The sequence below is a fragment of the Cavia porcellus genome, unplaced genomic scaffold (genome assembly GCF_034190915.1).
Source record: "Cavia porcellus strain 051 isolate PalLab524CR breed Dunkin Hartley unplaced genomic scaffold, mCavPor4.1 scaffold_25, whole genome shotgun sequence".
Lineage (NCBI taxonomy): Eukaryota > Metazoa > Chordata > Mammalia > Rodentia > Caviidae > Cavia > Cavia porcellus.
In genome coordinates this window covers 42,723,607-42,743,240 of record NW_026947508.1, presented here as the reverse complement: position 1 = coordinate 42,743,240, position 19,634 = coordinate 42,723,607, and the positions used below count along the sequence as shown (strand labels likewise).

The 19,634-nt window shown below is 40.4% G+C and overlaps 2 protein-coding genes across 7 annotated transcripts in view; one reads left to right on the top strand and one right to left on the bottom strand.

Annotated features, from left to right (window-relative positions):
* The window catches only part of LOC100722197 (sodium/glucose cotransporter 4), a 239,976-nt gene that overhangs the window by 93,117 nt on the left and 127,225 nt on the right, over positions 1 to 19,634 (bottom strand). The window lies entirely within an intron of this gene.
* Positions 2,763 to 5,135, top strand: LOC134473070 (ral guanine nucleotide dissociation stimulator-like). The gene is made up of 3 exons (XM_063236472.1): positions 2,763 to 3,266; positions 3,823 to 3,870; positions 4,364 to 5,135. The coding sequence occupies exons 1-3, from the start codon at positions 3,136 to 3,138 to the stop codon at positions 4,533 to 4,535; spliced, it is 351 nt and encodes a 116-aa protein (XP_063092542.1). The 5' UTR covers positions 2,763 to 3,135; the 3' UTR covers positions 4,536 to 5,135.

Sequence of the window (19,634 nt, the reverse complement as noted above, 5' to 3'; positions counted from 1 at the left end):
CTGGTGGTATTGGAAGCGACATGTATGTACAAATTGCAACCTTATAATATTGATTATTAAACCAAATGCAAATTCTAGGTGGGAGATGGGGAAAGGAAGCACAAAAACCAGATCTGCCCTTTATTTTCAACTGCGCAGCATATTGTTCTTACCTGAAAGTCTTTTTTATCCATACCATGCAACTGAACGTTGAGACTGTCATATCTCAAGGTAGGTACAGTCAGAGATGAACCAGTTTATACACTGATGTTTATATTAATTCTGAATTGGCAAAAGGAACAATAGCTAATGGCATGAAAAGTTTATTTTGCCTTTAACGAAAATTACCAGTCAAAATAGAATATGTATCTACTATAATGTAAAGTTCCCAATATCTGAATTTTTCACAGTTCTAGTTATACTTTGTTCTTTTAATTGTATTGACTAGAATACCTTCTAAATTTGACATATATTTCCTAATTGCCTTGAACATACTGAGTTTATTTTGCTCTTCAGCTTTAGTAAATTACAATTAAAAATAAAAATTGTACATGTGTAAGGTATACAGTGTGATGTTTTAATACTTGTGTACCTGGGAGGATTCTGGCTTAATAATATAAAGATCAGTTATTGTATCATTGAGGCAATGGGAGAATTTAGGTCTGCAATCACTGCCGCCTCCATGCTAGTACGTGTTAGTTTGATTGTTTTATTGCATTTTGGCTTTTTCTGGCTGACAATTGGCACATATTACTTCAGAATTTCTTTTTCCTCTTCAAATTTTGTAGTTATGTCACATGGTACACATGTAGCAAATTACCAATCTGATACAATATGATTTATGTATTTTTCTATCTTACATCAGCATAGGAGGTACAGTGTGATACAGTAAAGCCATGGATTTGGTCAAATCCATCTTATTTGAGTTCGACATGAGTTAGCTATAAAGTGCTGAATTAGACTGTGACTCTGTTTTGTCATCTGCAAAGGAAAATATAATGCTTAACTCCAGGACAGCTGTGTTGCACCACTGTGGTCATATTGTATGCTGAGGCCGTTTCATGTGGATTGGGAGAAGTAAACCTATATGCACTGTGCATATGTAAAATACAAATAATCCACAATACACACACTCCCACACCATGTAGTCCAGTGGCTGGCACATAGTAAGTGCCCAGGGAATATTGGTTACTATTAATCAATTAGCTATAATTATAAAGATTGTATTTATTCAAAATTCACTTTAATTATAAAAGTTTAGGCACCTTTATCCTTGGTAAGCAATACATGCTTCTGAGATTATTTTGAATAGAACAGGATATAGTTTAATTTACATGGCTTCAAAATTTGTGTAGGAAGTTTATAAAAACACAACTAAAGAAGAATAAAACAATTTAAAATCACCTTAAGACAATACTAAATAAAAAACTACTAAATAAAATACTACTAAATAAAAAACTTTTCCCCAATCTTGGGTCTCTCCTGTTGTAAAGAATATCCAAATATATTTATTTTCATTAATAGAATCTCTTTTGTGACCATACAGTGATTCCACTAGACATATATTCCAGCAACTTTATGACCCTGACTCTAACTCTAAATCCTTACCCTTAACCCTAACCACACTCTAATCCTTATTCTATCCTTGATCCTCACCGTACTTCTGATGTTCATCCTAATCCCTAGACCTACCACTCACACTCATACTAAAACTAAACCCGAAACATATCTGCAAATCATAACACTATAATTTATTCATAATCCCAAAAACTTAACACCAAACTCATCACCAACACTGACTTAACTCACACATGAACCCCAAGTGCAACCTTAACCCTAACCCCTATCTTAACCCAAAAGCCTAACCTAAAATAACCCTAATATTCTAACCTAACCCTAACCACGAACAACAAAGGTAACCTAAACCTGAATCCTGAACACTATGATGCTCTTAAAGCCTAACACTAACCCTAACCTTAATCCTCATTCTAACTCTTGAACTAACTCTAAACCCAACACTCACTCTTACCCTATCCCAAAACTCACCTGAATCCTTAAAATAACCCTGCCACTTACATCCTCAGCATCTGTCCCTAAAAACCTAACATTACATTTTCTCACACTCCAATAAAATTTTCTACACAACGTGCTTAGTGATGAAAATAATATGTGACATGACCACTAACCAAAACACTAGCACTAAAATTAGCAGGGAACAAAACCTAATACATCTAGCCCCAAGACTCACACATGATAAAGGACCCTAACTCTGAACTTAACATAAAAAATGTCAACCTAACCAGGTGCTAGTTTCCTAAACCAACCTGATGTGATAACCATTCAATCCTAATTCAAGGACATGCCCTGATGCTCACTCTAAAGCTAACCAGAGCCCTAGAATTCACACTGGCCCTCAGCTGAAACCTTCACCCAAAACGAATTTTAATCTATGGGCTGAGCCCCACAGCCGCTTCTTTAATACGAAGAAGGAGGGCCTGGTACTTCATGAGCTGTCTCTACCCAGGAGAAGATGGGGTCTACACAAAGACAATAGTGCAAGATACGTTGGGTTTGGGTGTTTCCCGTTTTGCAACTAGCAGGTTGGGAAGGGTCATCCATCAGTTGCAGGGGACATGGGAGAAGCAGGTAGGGGAGGGGAACACGAGGAAGTGACCTCACTTCCTTGACAACGCGCCTAACAGAACCTAGAACTCTCGAGGCTGGTTCATTACAGTTACTGGTAGAGAGAGAACAGTCAGGACGATGTTTTCTTGCTGTTTCCCAAAACGCCTAGGCTCAGGCCACAAGAGTTGGTGGAAAGAGGGTCTTATTCGAAGGCTGAGAGGCTCAGGCAGTCGTCAGCCCCAGAGCCTGGAGCACACCGACCCCAGAACTCCCAAGATGATACAGGAGAGCACCCAACAGGTCAGAGTTAGCCGGGAGAGCCCAGAACCCTGCTTGCCCCTGTGGTGTGTGGGGCAGTGTGCGTGAGTGGGTGTGAAACCAGGGGACGCGTTTGGCAGCTGATCCACTTGGGGGCTGAGCTCTTTAGAGCGGCTAGTGTTTCCAAAGCCATTCTCGCTGCCACCTCAGGCCTCAAAGAAGTCCAGCCCAAAGCTGGAGGATGCTGGCAAGGTGAGGAGCCTGGAGCCAGACATGCTGAAGAAGCTGGTGGACAACCTGGTGCCCGCCCATCTGCACGGGTACCCATTCTTTGTGCCTGCCTTCCTGGCCATCTACAGGAGGTTCGCCACCCCGCGGCAGGTGCTGGATCTGCTGTTCCTCAGGTGTGCCCCACCTCCAAGTCAGGGGACCCTGGACCCTTGGGAGGCTCTTGGGGATGAACCCCCTGAACCGTTCTGTACCCTAATAATCACTGGGGAAAATAGTTTGTTCAGAGGACTTCCATTCACGTGTTGTATTCAGGACCAAATAGGCTGATGCCCCAGAATGCATGACCAAGGTCTGGCTCTGGTTAGGGGGTGGAGCCCAGGGCTGTGGGGCTTCCCCAATCTGCCCCTTGAAGGAACTGTCTAGCTGGAGCCTCATTTTTCTAGGTTTCTGCCTAGAGGAATCCAGATCAGAGACCCCTAGGGGAGTCATGGCAGTACTGTCTTGAGATGGGGGCACAGCTGGCTGGGCTCACCCACAGCACAGATGTCTACAAGCACCTACTGTGTGCAGAACCTTTCCTGAGGCTTCCCTGTCATTCAGGGAGCAATGCCTACCAAACTCTCAACTTTCCCAGCCTCTTTTGCCATCCCACAATCACATGGTCCCCTAGACGTCTTGGGAGGGAAGGACAATGAGTCCTCAAAGGTCACGTTCTCCTGGTTCTTCCAGGTACCCCTCCTTCCTTCCGAACTCTGAAGAGGACCAGCAGAACAAGAGGTAAAAGGCCATTGGGCTAAGAGGGAGGGAAGAATCCTCTCTCCAAAGTGGGATGCATCGGAGGAACTGGGCTGTGGGAAAAACCAGGGTCACTCACTGTCCATTGATTTCCACTAGAGGGCCTGGATCAGAGGCTGGGCCTTGAGGAGGAGGGAGACAGCTGTGCTTGGGCTCTTGTGCATGAGGGCCTCAGGGGTGGGCAAGGAGCAGGTTCCAGTGAGGATGCACCTGTACACAGTCTGTTCCTAGCAAGGAGAACCCATGCCATCCCTGAGCAGCGAAGGTCATGCTGGTGCCATGCTGGGTGGAGGCTGCCCAGGAGGTGCGGGACACAGATCACTCACACCTGGTCCCTACACCTCTGCCCTCTGTGCCCAGCTGCTGGCTGGCAGGGTGTGCTCTGCTGAGCAGGGCTCCCCTCAGGCTGCATGACAGAGAGCCTAGGGCAGTGGGAGAAGTCAGGCCTTTGACTCTCCTGCCCCCCTGCTCCTAGGGCTCTGAGCTCCATCCTGGAGACTTGGCTGCTCCACTACCCAGGAGACTTTTGCCAGTGCCCAGACACGGCCAACCTCAAGCAGCTCGTGGCCTATGCACTCCTGAATCTTACAGACTCGGACATCATCCGGCATTTGTGCACACTCTCGGCTCAATTCAGAGTCCGCTAAGAGAGATCTCATCTCAGATGTGAGTAGGAGGCTGGGGTTAGTGACTGTGGGTGGTGGGAATGCAGGAAAGGTCATGCTGGTACCACTAGGAGGGGTTTCCAGAGGCTGCTGCTGGCCAGGAGCAAAGCAAGAGAATGGGACCACCAATGGAGCTGGACAAGATATGGGACGGCGTCTTGCTGTCTGGGTCAGTGCCTGGGGCTTCTCTGGCAGGAAGTGGCCTATATGCCTTGGGAAAGGCACAAAGAAGAGCGATTCAGGAATTTTCTGTCCTGTCCCTCTCCTGCCACTGCTAGAGCCACAACTGTTTCCACAGCAGCGCCCACTGGAAGGGACCAGGATTGGAGCTAAGGGGGGATGGGGTGAACAGAGCTGGACAGGCAGAAACTGGCCAGCCTGACCTGAATCTCCCTCTCTCTCCTCTCTTATGGCTGATCATCGGTCTGCAGGACAATTCAGACCACCTCACCTTGCAGGACTCCAATTGCACATCTCCTTGCCTCACCTGGAAATGTTGCCTTTTGGATTTTTTCTGGTTTCATGTATCTGTAGTTATTTTCTGTAAACATTAATAAAATTTTATTGTAACATAAAATAGAACTGTCCCTCTATTTTAAATGCACATCTAGTAGAGCTAAGTCCTCACACTGTGCTGTGCTCCCAGAGGCTCTCTGCAGCAGCAGTCCCTGGCAGCTGAGCCCCGAGGTGAGGACTCACAGCACCTGCTGGAGGAAGGGACTGAGGAACTCCCGGGATTATGAGGACTCTTGAGTGCTGAAAGGGGCAAGAAGACAGGCAGGGCCCTGCCCACATGGCACAGGACTTGCTCTGCACTGGGCAAGCAGCACCCTGCCTCCCTGCAGAGCCCTCTCTCTTGAGTGTCATCTTCCTGGCCTGTGGGGGGGACAGCAGTGCCCTCCCTTGCTCCGATGATGACACAGCAAAGGCCCTGGCATGTGGCGCTCCCAGAGGCCCCGAGGCCCAGTTGGGCCCACTCCAAGTGTGCAGTGCACACAGACAGACTGGAGGGGTTTAAGAAAGACCATGTTCAGGAGGGATTTGGTTCTACAGAAGAGGTGCAGAGCCTCGGCTGTGCTCTGAGATGACCACAGAGCCCATCCACCTGCAGAAGCTGGCTTGTACCGGCAGAGGGGGTCTGAGGGAACTTCATTGAGAAGTCTGCAGGGAGGGCCCAGGAGAAATACCACAGAAGTGACCACTTACTCAACACCCTGCCACTACCATGCCAGGGCTCAAAACTAAAACTTTGCCCAGTTACCTGAGGACCTGGGCAACATCCCACCTCACTAAGACAGCAGGGACCTAGGGTGGTGCCGCACCAGGTCACAGGACAGGTGTGACCACACTATTCCCTGGGTGCATTGAGCCACTGCCCTCGCTGTGCAGCAGCACCCTGTGTTTCCTGAGCCCGGCCAGGGGACCTCTGAGTCACAGGCACAGAAGCGGTGCAGGAAAAGAGACACTGTTTCCAAGGATAATCCAGAAGAAATACTGGACTTCATCAGCTCCTAGTACACCTAAAACTCCTGACCCCTAGCAGGGCAGTGCCTACGTGGCACCTCTTCATGGGGCGTTACGGGAGCAGCTGCCTGTTGACTGCTGATGCTGAGGTGGCTTTTGTTAAAAGCTCTGTCCTTTCCCTGTGCCTACTGGACCTTGATGGGTAACTGAAATGGATGGAATTCCTAGTCTTTCTTTTGATTGTGTTTTGCTTGCTCTCCACCCTCGGGTCAGTGCATGCTCATCTGCATCACTTACATGTTTAGTCCATCATGGAAAGTCAGGAGACCTAACTGCACTCTTTCCTGCTCTCTGTGCTGTGGTTGCATCCTCTGCCCACTCACCTCCATTTGAATCCAGCTCAGGGCCAGCTGCCACTACCTCTGAGGGAGGCTGACTTTCTGCAAGATGCATTTGCAGGCAGGAAGCCAGAAGCTGTGTGGGAGAGGGGATCCAGCACCTCTAGGCACAGCCTCTTCTGTAAGCAAGGGCTCATCCTGAGCTCAGTGTGGGGCCTGAGATGTGCCTTCTTGTCTTTGTTACTGTAGCCTCTTCTCAGCTGCATGTCTTGCTTTGTACTGTTTTGCTGTTGTTGTTTTGGGGTGTTGGTTGTTGGTTTGTTTAGAATTCATTTTGTTTAACTCTACTCAAAAATAGAATTAAATGTCAAAATTCACTGTACAGTTGTTTTCATGAATTAGTCTCCAATTATACCAGGTAATTCTTCATCTCTTTCTCTTTTTTCCTAAGTAGGTATATTTCTTCTTTCAGTTTCAGATTTCACTGCAGTGCTTTGCAATAACTTTCTTAGTTTCTTGCTTTACTTTTTTGGCTGAGCTCTATTGGAGCTACAGTTGATTTTCATGTTACTCCCTAAGCTAGGAAAGCATAGCATTTGAATCCAGCAGCAAAGCGTGCTGCTCACATGAGCAATGCATTGGCGTGGGGCCTTTTTGGGGTCAGACTTCTGAGTTTGAGGACCAATTTGCTTCCATTGTGATAGCACCTGAGCAAATCCTGTCACCTCTGGGTCCTTTTCTTCATTAGTATGGTATTTAACATCTTTGAGTGGTGTGGATAACCAAATGAGAAAACGGATGTGGAAATGCTCTTTCATAAAATAAATGTGAGGGTTTCTTAAAATTACCGATGTTATTAGTCTTCCTACACTTCTCATTCTAGTCAAATTCATGCTTCCTGACACAGCTTCCTGTTTTGTGATTTATTCCTTTAAGAAGGAAGTATTTCAGTAAACAGTGAGCTCATCATCTGGAGACAAATGATGGCTTTGAGGTATTTCAAGTTCTTTGGTTGGAAATGGTGGAAATGAACAAGTGTGGCCAACAAGAGACAAGAGTGCTCAGTGGTACCTGCAGTCCCTGTGGCCCAGGAGGTCATCAGCCCCCAGCTTGGGGGATGGGCAAGCATAGGGCTCATCATCCTGCTCTCCAGGGAGACCTAATCAGAGGGGCTCTGTAATGAACTGAGGAGGAACTGAGGCAATGCACTAGCATAGGCAGCTCTGGGATTCTCTTCATCATATACAAGTGACTCTAAAACCTATGCACAGCCAACACTGAGTGATGGTCCAAAGCTTTCATATTCTATTGGGAGACAATATACAAAAGTGTTAGGAGGAATTATTTTCCCCTTTAACTGAAAGTTATAGTTTTAATATAAGATCACAGTATAAAGTGTGACATTTCAACTTTTTGAGATTGGATTTTGAAATATGAAATTAAACTCTTCTGCAATTTAAGTCTCTATAATTTATATTTATATATAATCTTTCAGTTTTCCCCATTTTCATCCTGGAGAAAAAGAGAAATTACTGTCTTTTTACTTATGGCCTGAAGTCTAGAGAGACACTCATTCTAGGTTAATGGCAAACTGACCCTGCTCTGGCCTGTCCCCAGCAGCTCCCACTCCTCTGATGGATGTGAACTCTCACACCCAGAGGCAGAGCTGTAAGTCTCATGTGTTAAATTGAGTGCTTCTGTTCTCCAAGATGAACTGAAAATCACTTTAAAAAATATGTCTTTGTGGTATTTTTAAGAGCAGTATTTGTTTTTAAATACCATCCATTCACAGTCTAAAGCAGCTCCTTAATTTTATTATTGCTCATGGCAAATGACTTGAGTGAAGTGTACACTTTTGAGTAAGTGTACTCAAGGACACTAGAAAACTGAAATTGTTCTATGTACTTTTAAATGAAGTTTCCAATAATCCCTACGAGAATAATTATTGGGTGGGTTAGTAGATGTCCAACTCTAGTCATCATCAATTGAATTAACCTTATAGAGAAGGTAGAGTCAGAATGTCAGAATCACCAGTTATTGGGTGAACTCCACTTGGAAAAATCTCAGGATGAGAATTTATTTCTCCAGACATCTCAAGTCACTAATCAAACATGTCAAGTAGGGCCAGAAATTTAGCTTATCAGCAAAGTACCTGCCTGGTAAGTGCAAGGTCCTGAGTTTAATTCCTGGTAAAAAAAACAAAAAACAAAAAACACCTTAGTTTACATTGAGGCCAGTGACAGTCTATGGGGGAACCTAATTTCCCACAGGTAACTTGAAAGACTTCCTTAACTTTGCCTGTGGCTGAGACACAATACGTCCAACATAAGGGGGTGGGGATTCAATTTGGTCATGTTTAAGGAGATTCAGTCCGGGGTCAGTTGGTTCCAGAGAGGAGCATCATGGCCACAGGCAAAATGGAGCAAAAAATTTGTTAGTTCATGGTAGTGAACCACTAAAACAAGAAAACAGTGCCAGAGAGAGCAGGGAACATGGTGAATAGATAACAGCAGCTACAGTGGCTCTCTGAGATAGCCAGCTTACATTCCAGGAATGGTGTGGTGTGGGTAGTCCTAAGCAGGGGGAGATATACCCTGCTGATCCAGGAACGAACTAAGCTGAGAGAAACCAATTGGAAATGAAATCCCAGTGCTACGACTGGAACAGCTAAAGTCTCAATGATGCCACTGGAAATTTTTCCTCTGGAACCTGTGTTTTGAATTCCCTGCCCCTGCTGCATCTGAATAGGCAGAGCAGGGATAGAGATGCCAGAGCTCTGAGTACGGGAATTGGTGAACTGAATTGAGAGCAGATATGGTGGGGAGCCCTGCATCAACCTGCGGTGAGTGAGAGGACCCTTCCATAGACAAAGAGGCTCCAACATATGACATTCTGGGACCAGGCATACTAGCTGGAACAGGGCACTGCAGTGACTTCAGTCACATATTCCCCTCCCAAGTGGGATTGGTGGGGAGTGCTTGACCTGGGTGATGCATGGACTAAGACCCAGTAGGCTAGCCCAAACCTGGTTCCTGCACCTCGCAGTGCACCCTAATGGAGTGAAGCCTCCAGCAGTTTGACTGACCTGGAGAGGCAGGCCCAGCATAGGCTGCTCTGGTCTGTGTCTCACTAGTACACTGCAGTGGGCGCGAACACCTAGTCAGCATAATTCAAACAAACTGTAACTGACAAAGAAAGAAATTGGGCCTCCTATATACTCCTGTATGGAGGGAACAAAAATTATAAGAAGAGGAGGCAATAAGAAAGGGTCCTTGGTCCCCAATCCTGAGAACACTGATCCAGGAAAGGTAAAAGCAAAGGAGAATGAGGACAGAAAACATGCAATATCAAGCATGGCACCAATAGACATAAAGCAATATCTCTGGGATCTCATAGATGAGTTAAAAAGTGAAATATTTAACCAAGTAAAGCAAGACATAAGTAGAATAGTTAAAGAAATGCTAAGCACCTCCCAAGAAAAAGCAGAAGGTGGGATGGAAGAACAGAAAAAAAAAAGGGGAGAGTTGTATGATGGAGAAAATAGAGAAAACATAGAAGCATGAAGCAGGTTCAAAGAGATTACCAGGAAACTAAAAACTCTATGGAAACCTGGCATAACAGCTTGAAAGAAACTAAGGATAGATTATCTGAACTGGAGGACAGATTTGTAATGTGGGAGCAAGAAAGGAAAAACTTCTTAAAAATAACAAGGAAGCAAGCAGTGACAATACAAAGGCTAGAAGATGATAAGAGGATCTACAACTTAAGGATTAAGAATGTAAAGGAAGAAGCAGGGATAGAAACAAATGAACTGCAAAGGCTATTCACAGAAATAAAGAGAACTTCCCAAATATAGGAAAAGGTAAAGATGCTCTGATGTGTGAGGCATACAGAACCTCAATACCTACAATCCAAACAGAGCTACACCCAGGCATATAATAATCAAAATTCCAGAAATCCAATATAAGAACAGAATATTAAAAGCTGTCAGAGACAAGAAACAGATCACTTACAAGGGAACACCCATCAGAATTACAGCAGACTTCTCGGCACAAATCATCAAATCACGAAGAGCATGGGGGAAAATAATTCAAGCTTTGAAAGACAATAATCTCCAGTCAATATTGATATATCCTGCACAACAGTCCCTATAAATTAATGGAGAACCAAAGTGCTTCCAGGATAAAGAGAAACTAGGGGAATTGGCAACCAGCAACTCAACTCTACAGAGAATACTGCAAGACATTCTAAAACAGATAAGTACCAAGATTCCAGAAACAGTGGCAGAGAGGCCATATTTAATGGAGCAGAAAGCAAAATGAAGACAAACTGACAACTAATGACAGAAAAAGAACTCAACAGAAATGAGGCAGAGAAGGTTGGATATAATTTATAATATAGATAGCCTAGATACACTAAATTAGGGGAAAACAGAGAGAATTGCAGGCAGAGTGGATCAAGAGATAGGGTCCACCGAAGGCTCTTTATCGGAAGTACAATTAGCCTGAAGGTTATATGGACCAAAATAAAATATGAGAAAATGGAACTTGATGTAATAGGGAATCAGAGCATAATAGGGGTAACTAGACCAATATGTATGGATAGGTTGAACAGACAGGTCTTAATAAATGAAGAAATATAACTAGAAATCCAGCCCAGGAGTGAGAAAGTTCAGAAACACTTAGGTAAATAGCAGGTTACCACCCCCCCCAGTACAAAACCATGAGTGTTGGGGATACCCAGAAATACATAGTTTATTTTGGGGGAGTAAAGGGGAAAAATAGTCATCAAAAAAACCAACAGAAGATATAGCTAATAGTGTATCAGAAATTAAAACCCCTATTACTTGCACCACTCTGCTTGGTTGGAACTTGTTTCATCCTAGTTTGTATACAAGCACTGGATCTGAGGGGCACAGACAGCTTTCCATAGCACAGTGGATATGTTTAATTCCTTATTAACTCAATCAGGTCCATGTATGACTTATACTGTTGTATCATGACTGAACTTAGTTAACTCTGACTCGTTTGATTGCTGCTTATTATTGACAGATTTTATTCAAAACTGTAAGGTTGATGGTAACAAGTTGAGGAGTATAGACAACTATACTGAAAATGACAGTGATTCACTATGATACCCATTCTGATTTGATTAATACCTGTTTTTGTAGCTCTGCACTATCCACAAAGTTGTATTTCTGTTAATTGTGTTATGTAATGATGTTCAATTATACTTTATCTGATGATACAGCCAATTCTGCTCATGATAACAAGAAACAGCACAGTGACCATGGTAGAAATCCTTACACAGCAGATTTAAATGTCTTTTTAGTTTTATAGGTCTATAGGCAAAAGTTTAGCTCTGGCCTGCTTTGTTCTGTTTCTCCCTCTAATATAGAAAGGATAGAAATACATGTTAAGACTCATGCTTATGTAAAACCTATAAACAGTTTATGAGAACTGATCTGATGATACATGAGGAAATGAACAAATATTTGAAGGAAAGAAAGTAGCACTGCAGTACCCAGTGCTGATTCCAGAGTGTAATGATGGAAATCCAACAATATTATTAATCTTTGTTCAGAAGGATTTTAACCTAATAAGTTGTATTACGTCTCAACATAAATGAAGATATGGATAAATGCCTACATGTCTAAGAATATAGGATTGATAGCCATAATACTTAGTTTTTGTTGGATAGTTGAACAAGAACTGTTTGCAGTCTCCCTGGGTGAAATCCCATTTATATGTTCCACTTGTGTACCTTGAACAACTATTTAAAAGGGGACAATATGTATACATCAGTTAGTGATTTATTACTGTCTCTTTCTTTTCTGTGAAAGTATGTTCTATTTCTGTTGTCTATTTTGTTTGGTCATTCTTTAAATAAAAAAAAAAAAAGAAAACAGTGCCAGGGAGGAGGAGGTAAAGGATCCCATGGTTATGCCTCCCTGAAATACCCAGAAGTGTGCTCTAGCAGTATCCAGCATGAATGTTAAAGCCAATCACATTCACACCCCACCTTAACTGCTACATGCACTTTCAGGTGTTCCTTTTCTGCTGAAGTTTGTTTTATGGATAAATAACTCATCAGGAGAAATCATATGTGTAAGATATCCAGTTTGAGGACAAGAAAACTGTAGACCTTTTCATGGAACATTCCAATAAGTGAATAAAGATAATATAGAAGTTTATGGGGGAATTCTGGGAGTCACAGAAAGAAAAAGATGTAGCCCGACCACACCTGTCAGTCTAATCTTCTTAAAGACTATTTTGGTTTACTTTGAAAAGTCAGACAATGGCGCTGACACTGTAGCTAAGTGACAGACCACTTCTAAGTGTGCACAGTGCTGATTCACTGTCCAGCATGGCAGGAAAAAAAAAAACAATTATTTGAAGCAAGGAAGCCCTACCCACACCAAGTGTTGACTGTAGTATCTATTAATTTAGACAAAATCTACTTGTCAGGGGATAAAGTTCCCTTAGATTTTCTTAAATCAATTAATGGCTTTGGTTTTTAATTATAAATTTGAATAGCTTTTCATTCCAAACTGTAGACCTAGTGGTCCTATGGGTCAAGGAAATCAGAAAGTTTCCTACACAGAAAGTGACTAAAGACATCAGAAACAGAAAGCAAAAGTGGATTGGTCATCAGTTAATTTTCTTCCTGTTGTGAAAGCAGAGGAGATTTCCATGTGCCAGTGTGGGCTGTTTGGAGACTTGGCTTTCTTTCTCTTCTGATTTCATGGAAAATCATATATACCATTTAGTGCTGCCTAGAAATATAGAGCTTTATCATGAGTGAGTGACTTTGATTTGTTCTGTGGGCCTGGAGTCCAACTAACTGGGCAGCAGACTCAGTCTACACCAATATCATTCTATAAATTTTATTTCACAGAACTCCGAACTCTACATTTAGTCTTCAAAACAAGGCCATAGCACTTAATATAGTTTAGAAGGTGTCCAGTTTGGGCCACCTCGCTATTTGGCAAGACCCTAACTGAACATATGAAAAAGCACTTAGGATCTTGCTCAATGTAAGGAACTGGGTGCAATCCTCAGTTCTTGGCTGGAATGGAGGGAAATTTAACTGTTTGCGTTTGTTATACTACATAAGTCTTGATAATAGCTGTACTGATTCCTTTCTGCAGGCTAGCTTTTATTATCATGTTAATATAATTGAAAATTCTCCTGTGCTGGTCATATGCTGCATAATCATAGACTATGTGACTGTTAAGGAAGCTGGTGCTCCTAGTTTCTGGGCTAGGGTTGGTCCCTACATCCAGGCATCTGGACTGCAGTATTGAGGCATGCCACAGAGGCCAGCACATTGGAGCCATTAGCAGACACGTCCTCTCTTGTTTTGTTCACAACATGCGACTTCACAGAGAAAGATGAATAGGAAAATGTCCAGGAGAGCAGTGAAAACTACAGAATAAGGTATAAAATCTACAGAATAAGGTATAAAATCATATAGAATGCCAAACAGTCATAACCAACATAAATCCATACCCAGATATATATTGATTAAGATCCCAGACATAGAGCATAAAAACAGTTACTAAAAACTTTTAGAGAAATGGCACAACTCACCTATCAAGGAAAGGCTATTCGAATTACAGCAGACTTCTCAGCACAAACCTTCAGGTTAAGATGAACTTGGAGTGAAGTATTTCTAGCCCTAAAACAAAACAACTTTCAACCCAAACTGATGTACCCAGAAAAACTATATTTCAAATTTAATAGAGAAACAAGATTCTTCCATAACAAAGAACAACTGAAGGAATGTATATCTACCAAACCAACCATAGAAAGAATATTGAAAGACATATAGAAAGAGATAAAATAAATAAGTAATAAAACAATACCTACAATGCAATGAAAATGAAGACACAATATACTTTAACATATGGGATGCAATGAAAGCGGTCCTAAAAGGAAGATATATAGCAATAAATAGTCACATCTAGAAAACGGAATGAGCAGAGATAATCTCCTAATGCTACATCTCAAGGTCCTAGAAAAGGAAGAGCAAGTCAAACCCAAAGCTCAGAGAAGAGAGGAAATTGTAAAGATTAGAGCAAAAATTAATGAAATTGAAAGCAAATATACAAAGAATGAATCAAAGAGCTGGTTTATTGAGATGATAAAATTGATTAACTCTAGCCAACCTTATAAAGAAAAAGAAAAAACTCAAATCCATGTAATAAAGAATGAATAGAGAAAAATTACTGTAGATCCACATGGAAGTTGAAAAGATCATGAACACCTACTTTGAAAATCTCTACTCACGTAGTGTGAAAAACACAATGGAAATGGACAGGTTTATAGAAACATATGAACTGCAAAGCTCAATCAAGAATGTATAACAATTTTCAATAACCCAATATCAGCTACTGAAATGTAAAACGTGATTGAAAACTTGCCAACAAAGAAAAGTCCAGGTCCTGATGGATTCAAGGCTGAATGCTATAAGAAATTTAGAGAAAATTTAATGTCAACACTCTTTAAACTCTTCAATGAAATTGAAAGAAAAGAAGTCCTCCCTGAATCATTCTAAGAGGCACATATTATCCTGATACCAAAGCCAGAGAAAGACCCAACCAAAGGAAGAAAGATAGACCAATCTAACTAATGAATACTGATGCAAAGATTCTCAATAATATACTGGCAAATTTAATGCAGCAAATCATCAAGAAGATAATACACCATGACCAAGGGATTTATTCCAGGAATACAGGGAAGGTTCAACATACACAAATCAATAAATGTAATACACCACATTAACACAGCCAAAAACAAAAATCACACGAACAGCTCAATAGATGCAGAAAAAGCTTTTGATAAAGCCCAACACTTGTTCATGATAGAAACCCTACATAAACTCAGAATAGATGGTATGTACCTCAATCTCATAAAGGCCATTTATGGCAATCAAACAGCTAACATTATACTAAATGGACAAAAACTGAAAGGCTTCACTCAAAAATCAGGAACAAGACAAGGATGTCCCCTATCACCACTCTTATTCAACATAGTTCTAGAAGTACAAGCCAGAACAGTCAGACAAGATGGAGAAATAAAAGGAATAAAAATAGGAAAAGGAGAAATTGAATTATCATTATTTGCAAATGACATGATACTCTACATAGGACACCCAAAAAACTCCATTAAAAGACTACTAGAGAAAATAAACAAATTCAGAAGAATAGGCAGATACAAAATCAACACTCAAAAATCAATAGCATCCTTGTACACAAACAAAAAACTCACTGAGAGAGAATTTATGGAAATATCTCTTTTCACAGTAGCATGTAAAGAAAATCCAATACTTAAGAATCAACGTAACCAAGAATGTAAAATATCTATATGCTGAAAATTACACTACTCTAAAAAAGGAGACTGAAGAGGATATTAGAAAATGAAAGGATGTTTCTTACTCTTAGCTAGAAAGAAACAACATTGTGAAAATGGCTATACTTCCAAAACTGTTATACAGATTCAATGCAACCCCAAGCAAAATGCCATCAATATACCTTGCAGATCTAGAAAAAATATTCTTAAAATTCATATGGGAAACTAGAATAGGAAAGACACAAGAAACCTAGAATAGCAAAGGCAATTCTGGGCAACAAAGGCAAGACAGGAGGCATATCAATTCCTGACTTGAAACTATACTACAAAGCCACAGTAATAAAATCAGCATGATACTAGCAAAGAAATAGACCTCAGGATCAATGGAACAGATTACAAGATGAAAACACTACTACGAAGACACTCAGCCACCTTACATGTGACAAACAGGCTAAACATATTCACAGGCTATTAAAGATAGTCTCTTTAATAAATGGTGTTGGAAAGACTGGCTTTCCACATGCCAAAGACTGAAAATAGACCCATGCCTATCACCATACACTAAAGAAAAGTCCAGATGGATCAAGGATCTTAATATTAAAGCAGAAACACTAACTCTACTGGAAGACAAGGTAGGTAAAAATCTTGGAGACATGTGGGTAGGGACAGAATTCATGAATAAAGCACAAATTGCACAGGAAATACTTCAAAGAATCAACAACTGGGATCTCATATTACTAAAAAGTTTTTGCACTTCAAAAGAAGTCACCAACCAAGTGAAAAGGAAGCCCACAAAATGGGAAAGTTTTTAGCCAGAACCCCTCAGATGAAGAGCTAATATCCAGAATATATAACAAACTGAAAATCATCAAGCCCCCAAGTTCAAAGGCCCTCTCCCAAATTGGGCATCTGAGATGAACACACATTTCTCAGATGAAGTTATACAAATGGCAAATGAATATCTTTAACAATGTTCACCATCACTGATCATTCAAGAAATGAAAATTAAACCAGCATTGAGATTTCATGTCATCCCAGAAACAATGGCTGCCATCAAGAAAACAGCTGATAACAAATGTTGGTGAAGAGGTGGGGTAAAAGGAACACTGCTCCACTGCTGACGGGAGTGCAGACTAGTGCAACCCTGTGAAAAGCAGTATGGAGATTCCTCAAAAAACTAGAAGTGGAAGTTCCATTCAATCCAATACTTCCTTACTGGGCATTTTCCCAGAAAAATTAAAATAGGTCCTATCACAGAGATATATGTGCACTTACACGTATACCAGCACAATTTGTGGTAGCTAAATCTTGGGAGCAACCAAAATGCCCATCAACTGCAGAGTAGATGAAAAAAACGTGGTATTGTTACACAGTGGAATACTATTTAGCTATAAATGGTGATCTTGAGGTCTTTATAGGTAAATGGAGGCAACTTGAAAATAATCTCAGTGAAATAAATAGAATCACATTAGTAAACATAACATTGTCTCTTTAATGTAAAAAGTAATAAAAACTGATAAAAATGGGATTCAAAAAGTATAATAGATGCCATGAGAGTGAAAGGGAAGAAAAGAGTTCTAAAGAGTTTAATGATATGTACACCATGTAAGACAGATGGCCGTATTACTGCATTTCTGTTGGAATACTGAACAGAATGATTTGCACTGTCAGTGTTTCATTGTCTAGCTAGTATTGGTGCATTTATTTTATGACTTTGGCAGCTATTTTTTAAGATGACAATAAATAATGTATCACCAATATTTCTATGATGTTAATCTTTTTGTATTTGGTGTTATTCAACCCTTCTTTTCTGTTTTTCTATTTTCTTTAATTTTCTTTTTTTCTTTGAAAAAAGAGAACAATATGCAATATAACAATCATTGTTAAATTTCTTTCATTCTGTTTTGAAAACCTATATTGGCATTGTTTTGAGTTTACTGTTGTTTATTCTTTTGCTTTTTGTTTTTCTTTTCTGACTTTCTTCTTTTCAACATAAAATAGAAATAAACATAAAATAAACATAAACATAAAATAGAAAAATAAAAGTATTACTCTAAGATTTAAAAAGTAGCATAATTCATAATAACTGTACCTTGGAGGTGGCCTATATTTCTATCAACAAATATATGGGTAAAGACAATGTGGTATTTTCCGCAGTGGAGTACTACAGTGCCATAAAGATAGCCTGGCGTCATCTGTTAGAAAATGGATGCTCTTTGAGATCATAGTGTTAAGTGAAATAAACCAGACATACAAGCTGAAATATTGCATTGTTTCTATTATATGAGAAACCCAAATAATAAAAAGCAAAATAAAAACAGAAAACAGGAGGTAGGGATGTAGACTGCTCTGAAATGGGACGGGGTTGAAGAGATAAAGAAAGGGGAAAGGAAGAAAAAGGGTCATAAGACCAAATTAAGATGTGTTACTCACATGCAGCTCTCTACATAAGGAATGCAAACATTATTGCAAGCATGTAGTAATAAAATAACTTGTAAATGAAAAACAAAACAGCAAAATATGTGAGGCACTTTGTCATATATACGAAGCTGCCATTCCTCAAAATGCAAATGATCCTACTGTAGGAGGCTTCTTGTACCACTCCAATAATGACTTCACATAGACATAGAGCATAAAAACAGTTACTACAAACTTTTAGAGAAATGACACAACTTACCTATAAAGGAAAGGCTATTCGAATTACAGCAGATTTCTCAGCACAAACCTTCAGATTAAGATGAACTTGAAGTATTTCTAGCCCTAAAAGAAAACAACTTTCAACCCAAACTGATGTACCAAAGAAAAACTATATTTCAAATTTAATAGAGAAACAAGATTCTTCCATAAAAAAGAACAACTGAAGAATTGCATGTCTACCAAACCAGTCCTAGAAAGAGTATTCAAAGACATTTAGAAAGAAATAAAAATGACTACAATCTCCAGAATAACAAAAGAAACAAACCACCAGGCTGGACAAGAAATTAAACAAGGTAGGAAATGGGGAAACCAGTAAGAGGAACATAACATGGCAAAGTCAAGCCAGTACATATTAATTATATCCATAAATGTAAAGGGGCTCCATTCAATTGTCAAAAGAAGCAGGCTGACGGAATGGATTAAGAAACAGGTCCCCACAATAAGATGTGGACAAGAAACACATCTGATCCAAAAAGAAGCTCGTAGACTAAAAGTCAAAGGATGGAAAACAGTATTCCATGCAACAGGAACCCAAAAAAGGCAGGGGTATCTATTCTGTTTGCATACAAAGTGAAATGCAGACCTCAAATTATTAAAAGAAATAAAATAGGCCACTACATACTTGTAAGTGGAAAACTAAAAGAGAAGAACTAACAATTATAAATATATATGCACCAAATACAGGAGCACCCAACTATATACGACAAACACTAATGGACATGCAAAAACAAACACTCAAGAACACAATTGCAATAGGAGAACTTAACACCCCACTGTCACAAAGAGATAGATCAACCAGACAAAAGTCAACAAAGAAATAACAGAACAGAACCACACCTGTGAATGAATGGACTTAGTGGTTGTTTACAAAGTGTTCCACACAATCACATCAGAATGAACATTCTTGTCAGCTACACATGGGACATTCCCCAAAACAGACTATATTTTTAACTCATAAAACATTCCTAAGTAAATGCAAAGGGAATGACATTTTTCCATGCATAATATCTGATCATAGTGCACTAAAATGGGAAATCAATGACAAAAAACTGTAAAAACTGCCTAAATACATGGAAATGAAATAAGAACCTTCTGAGCAACCAGTGGGTTACAATAAAATTAAAACAGAAATAAAAAAATACAATAAAATGAAAATGCAGAGACAAAGTACTGTAACCTATGGGATGCAATGAAACGGTCCTATGAGGAAAATATACAGAAATAAATAT

Excerpts from the sequence above, each read along its gene's own strand:
- LOC134473070 (XM_063236472.1), top strand. The coding sequence starts at position 3,136 with ATGCTGAAGAAGCTGGTGGACAACCTGGTGCCCGCCCATCTGCACGGG. Across the intron at positions 3,267-3,822 it reads CTGGATCTGCTGTTCCTCAG|GTACCCCTCCTTCCTTCCGA; the intron begins GTGTGCCCCACC and ends TGGTTCTTCCAG. Across the intron at positions 3,871-4,363 it reads GAGGACCAGCAGAACAAGAG|GGCTCTGAGCTCCATCCTGG; the intron begins GTAAAAGGCCAT and ends CCCTGCTCCTAG.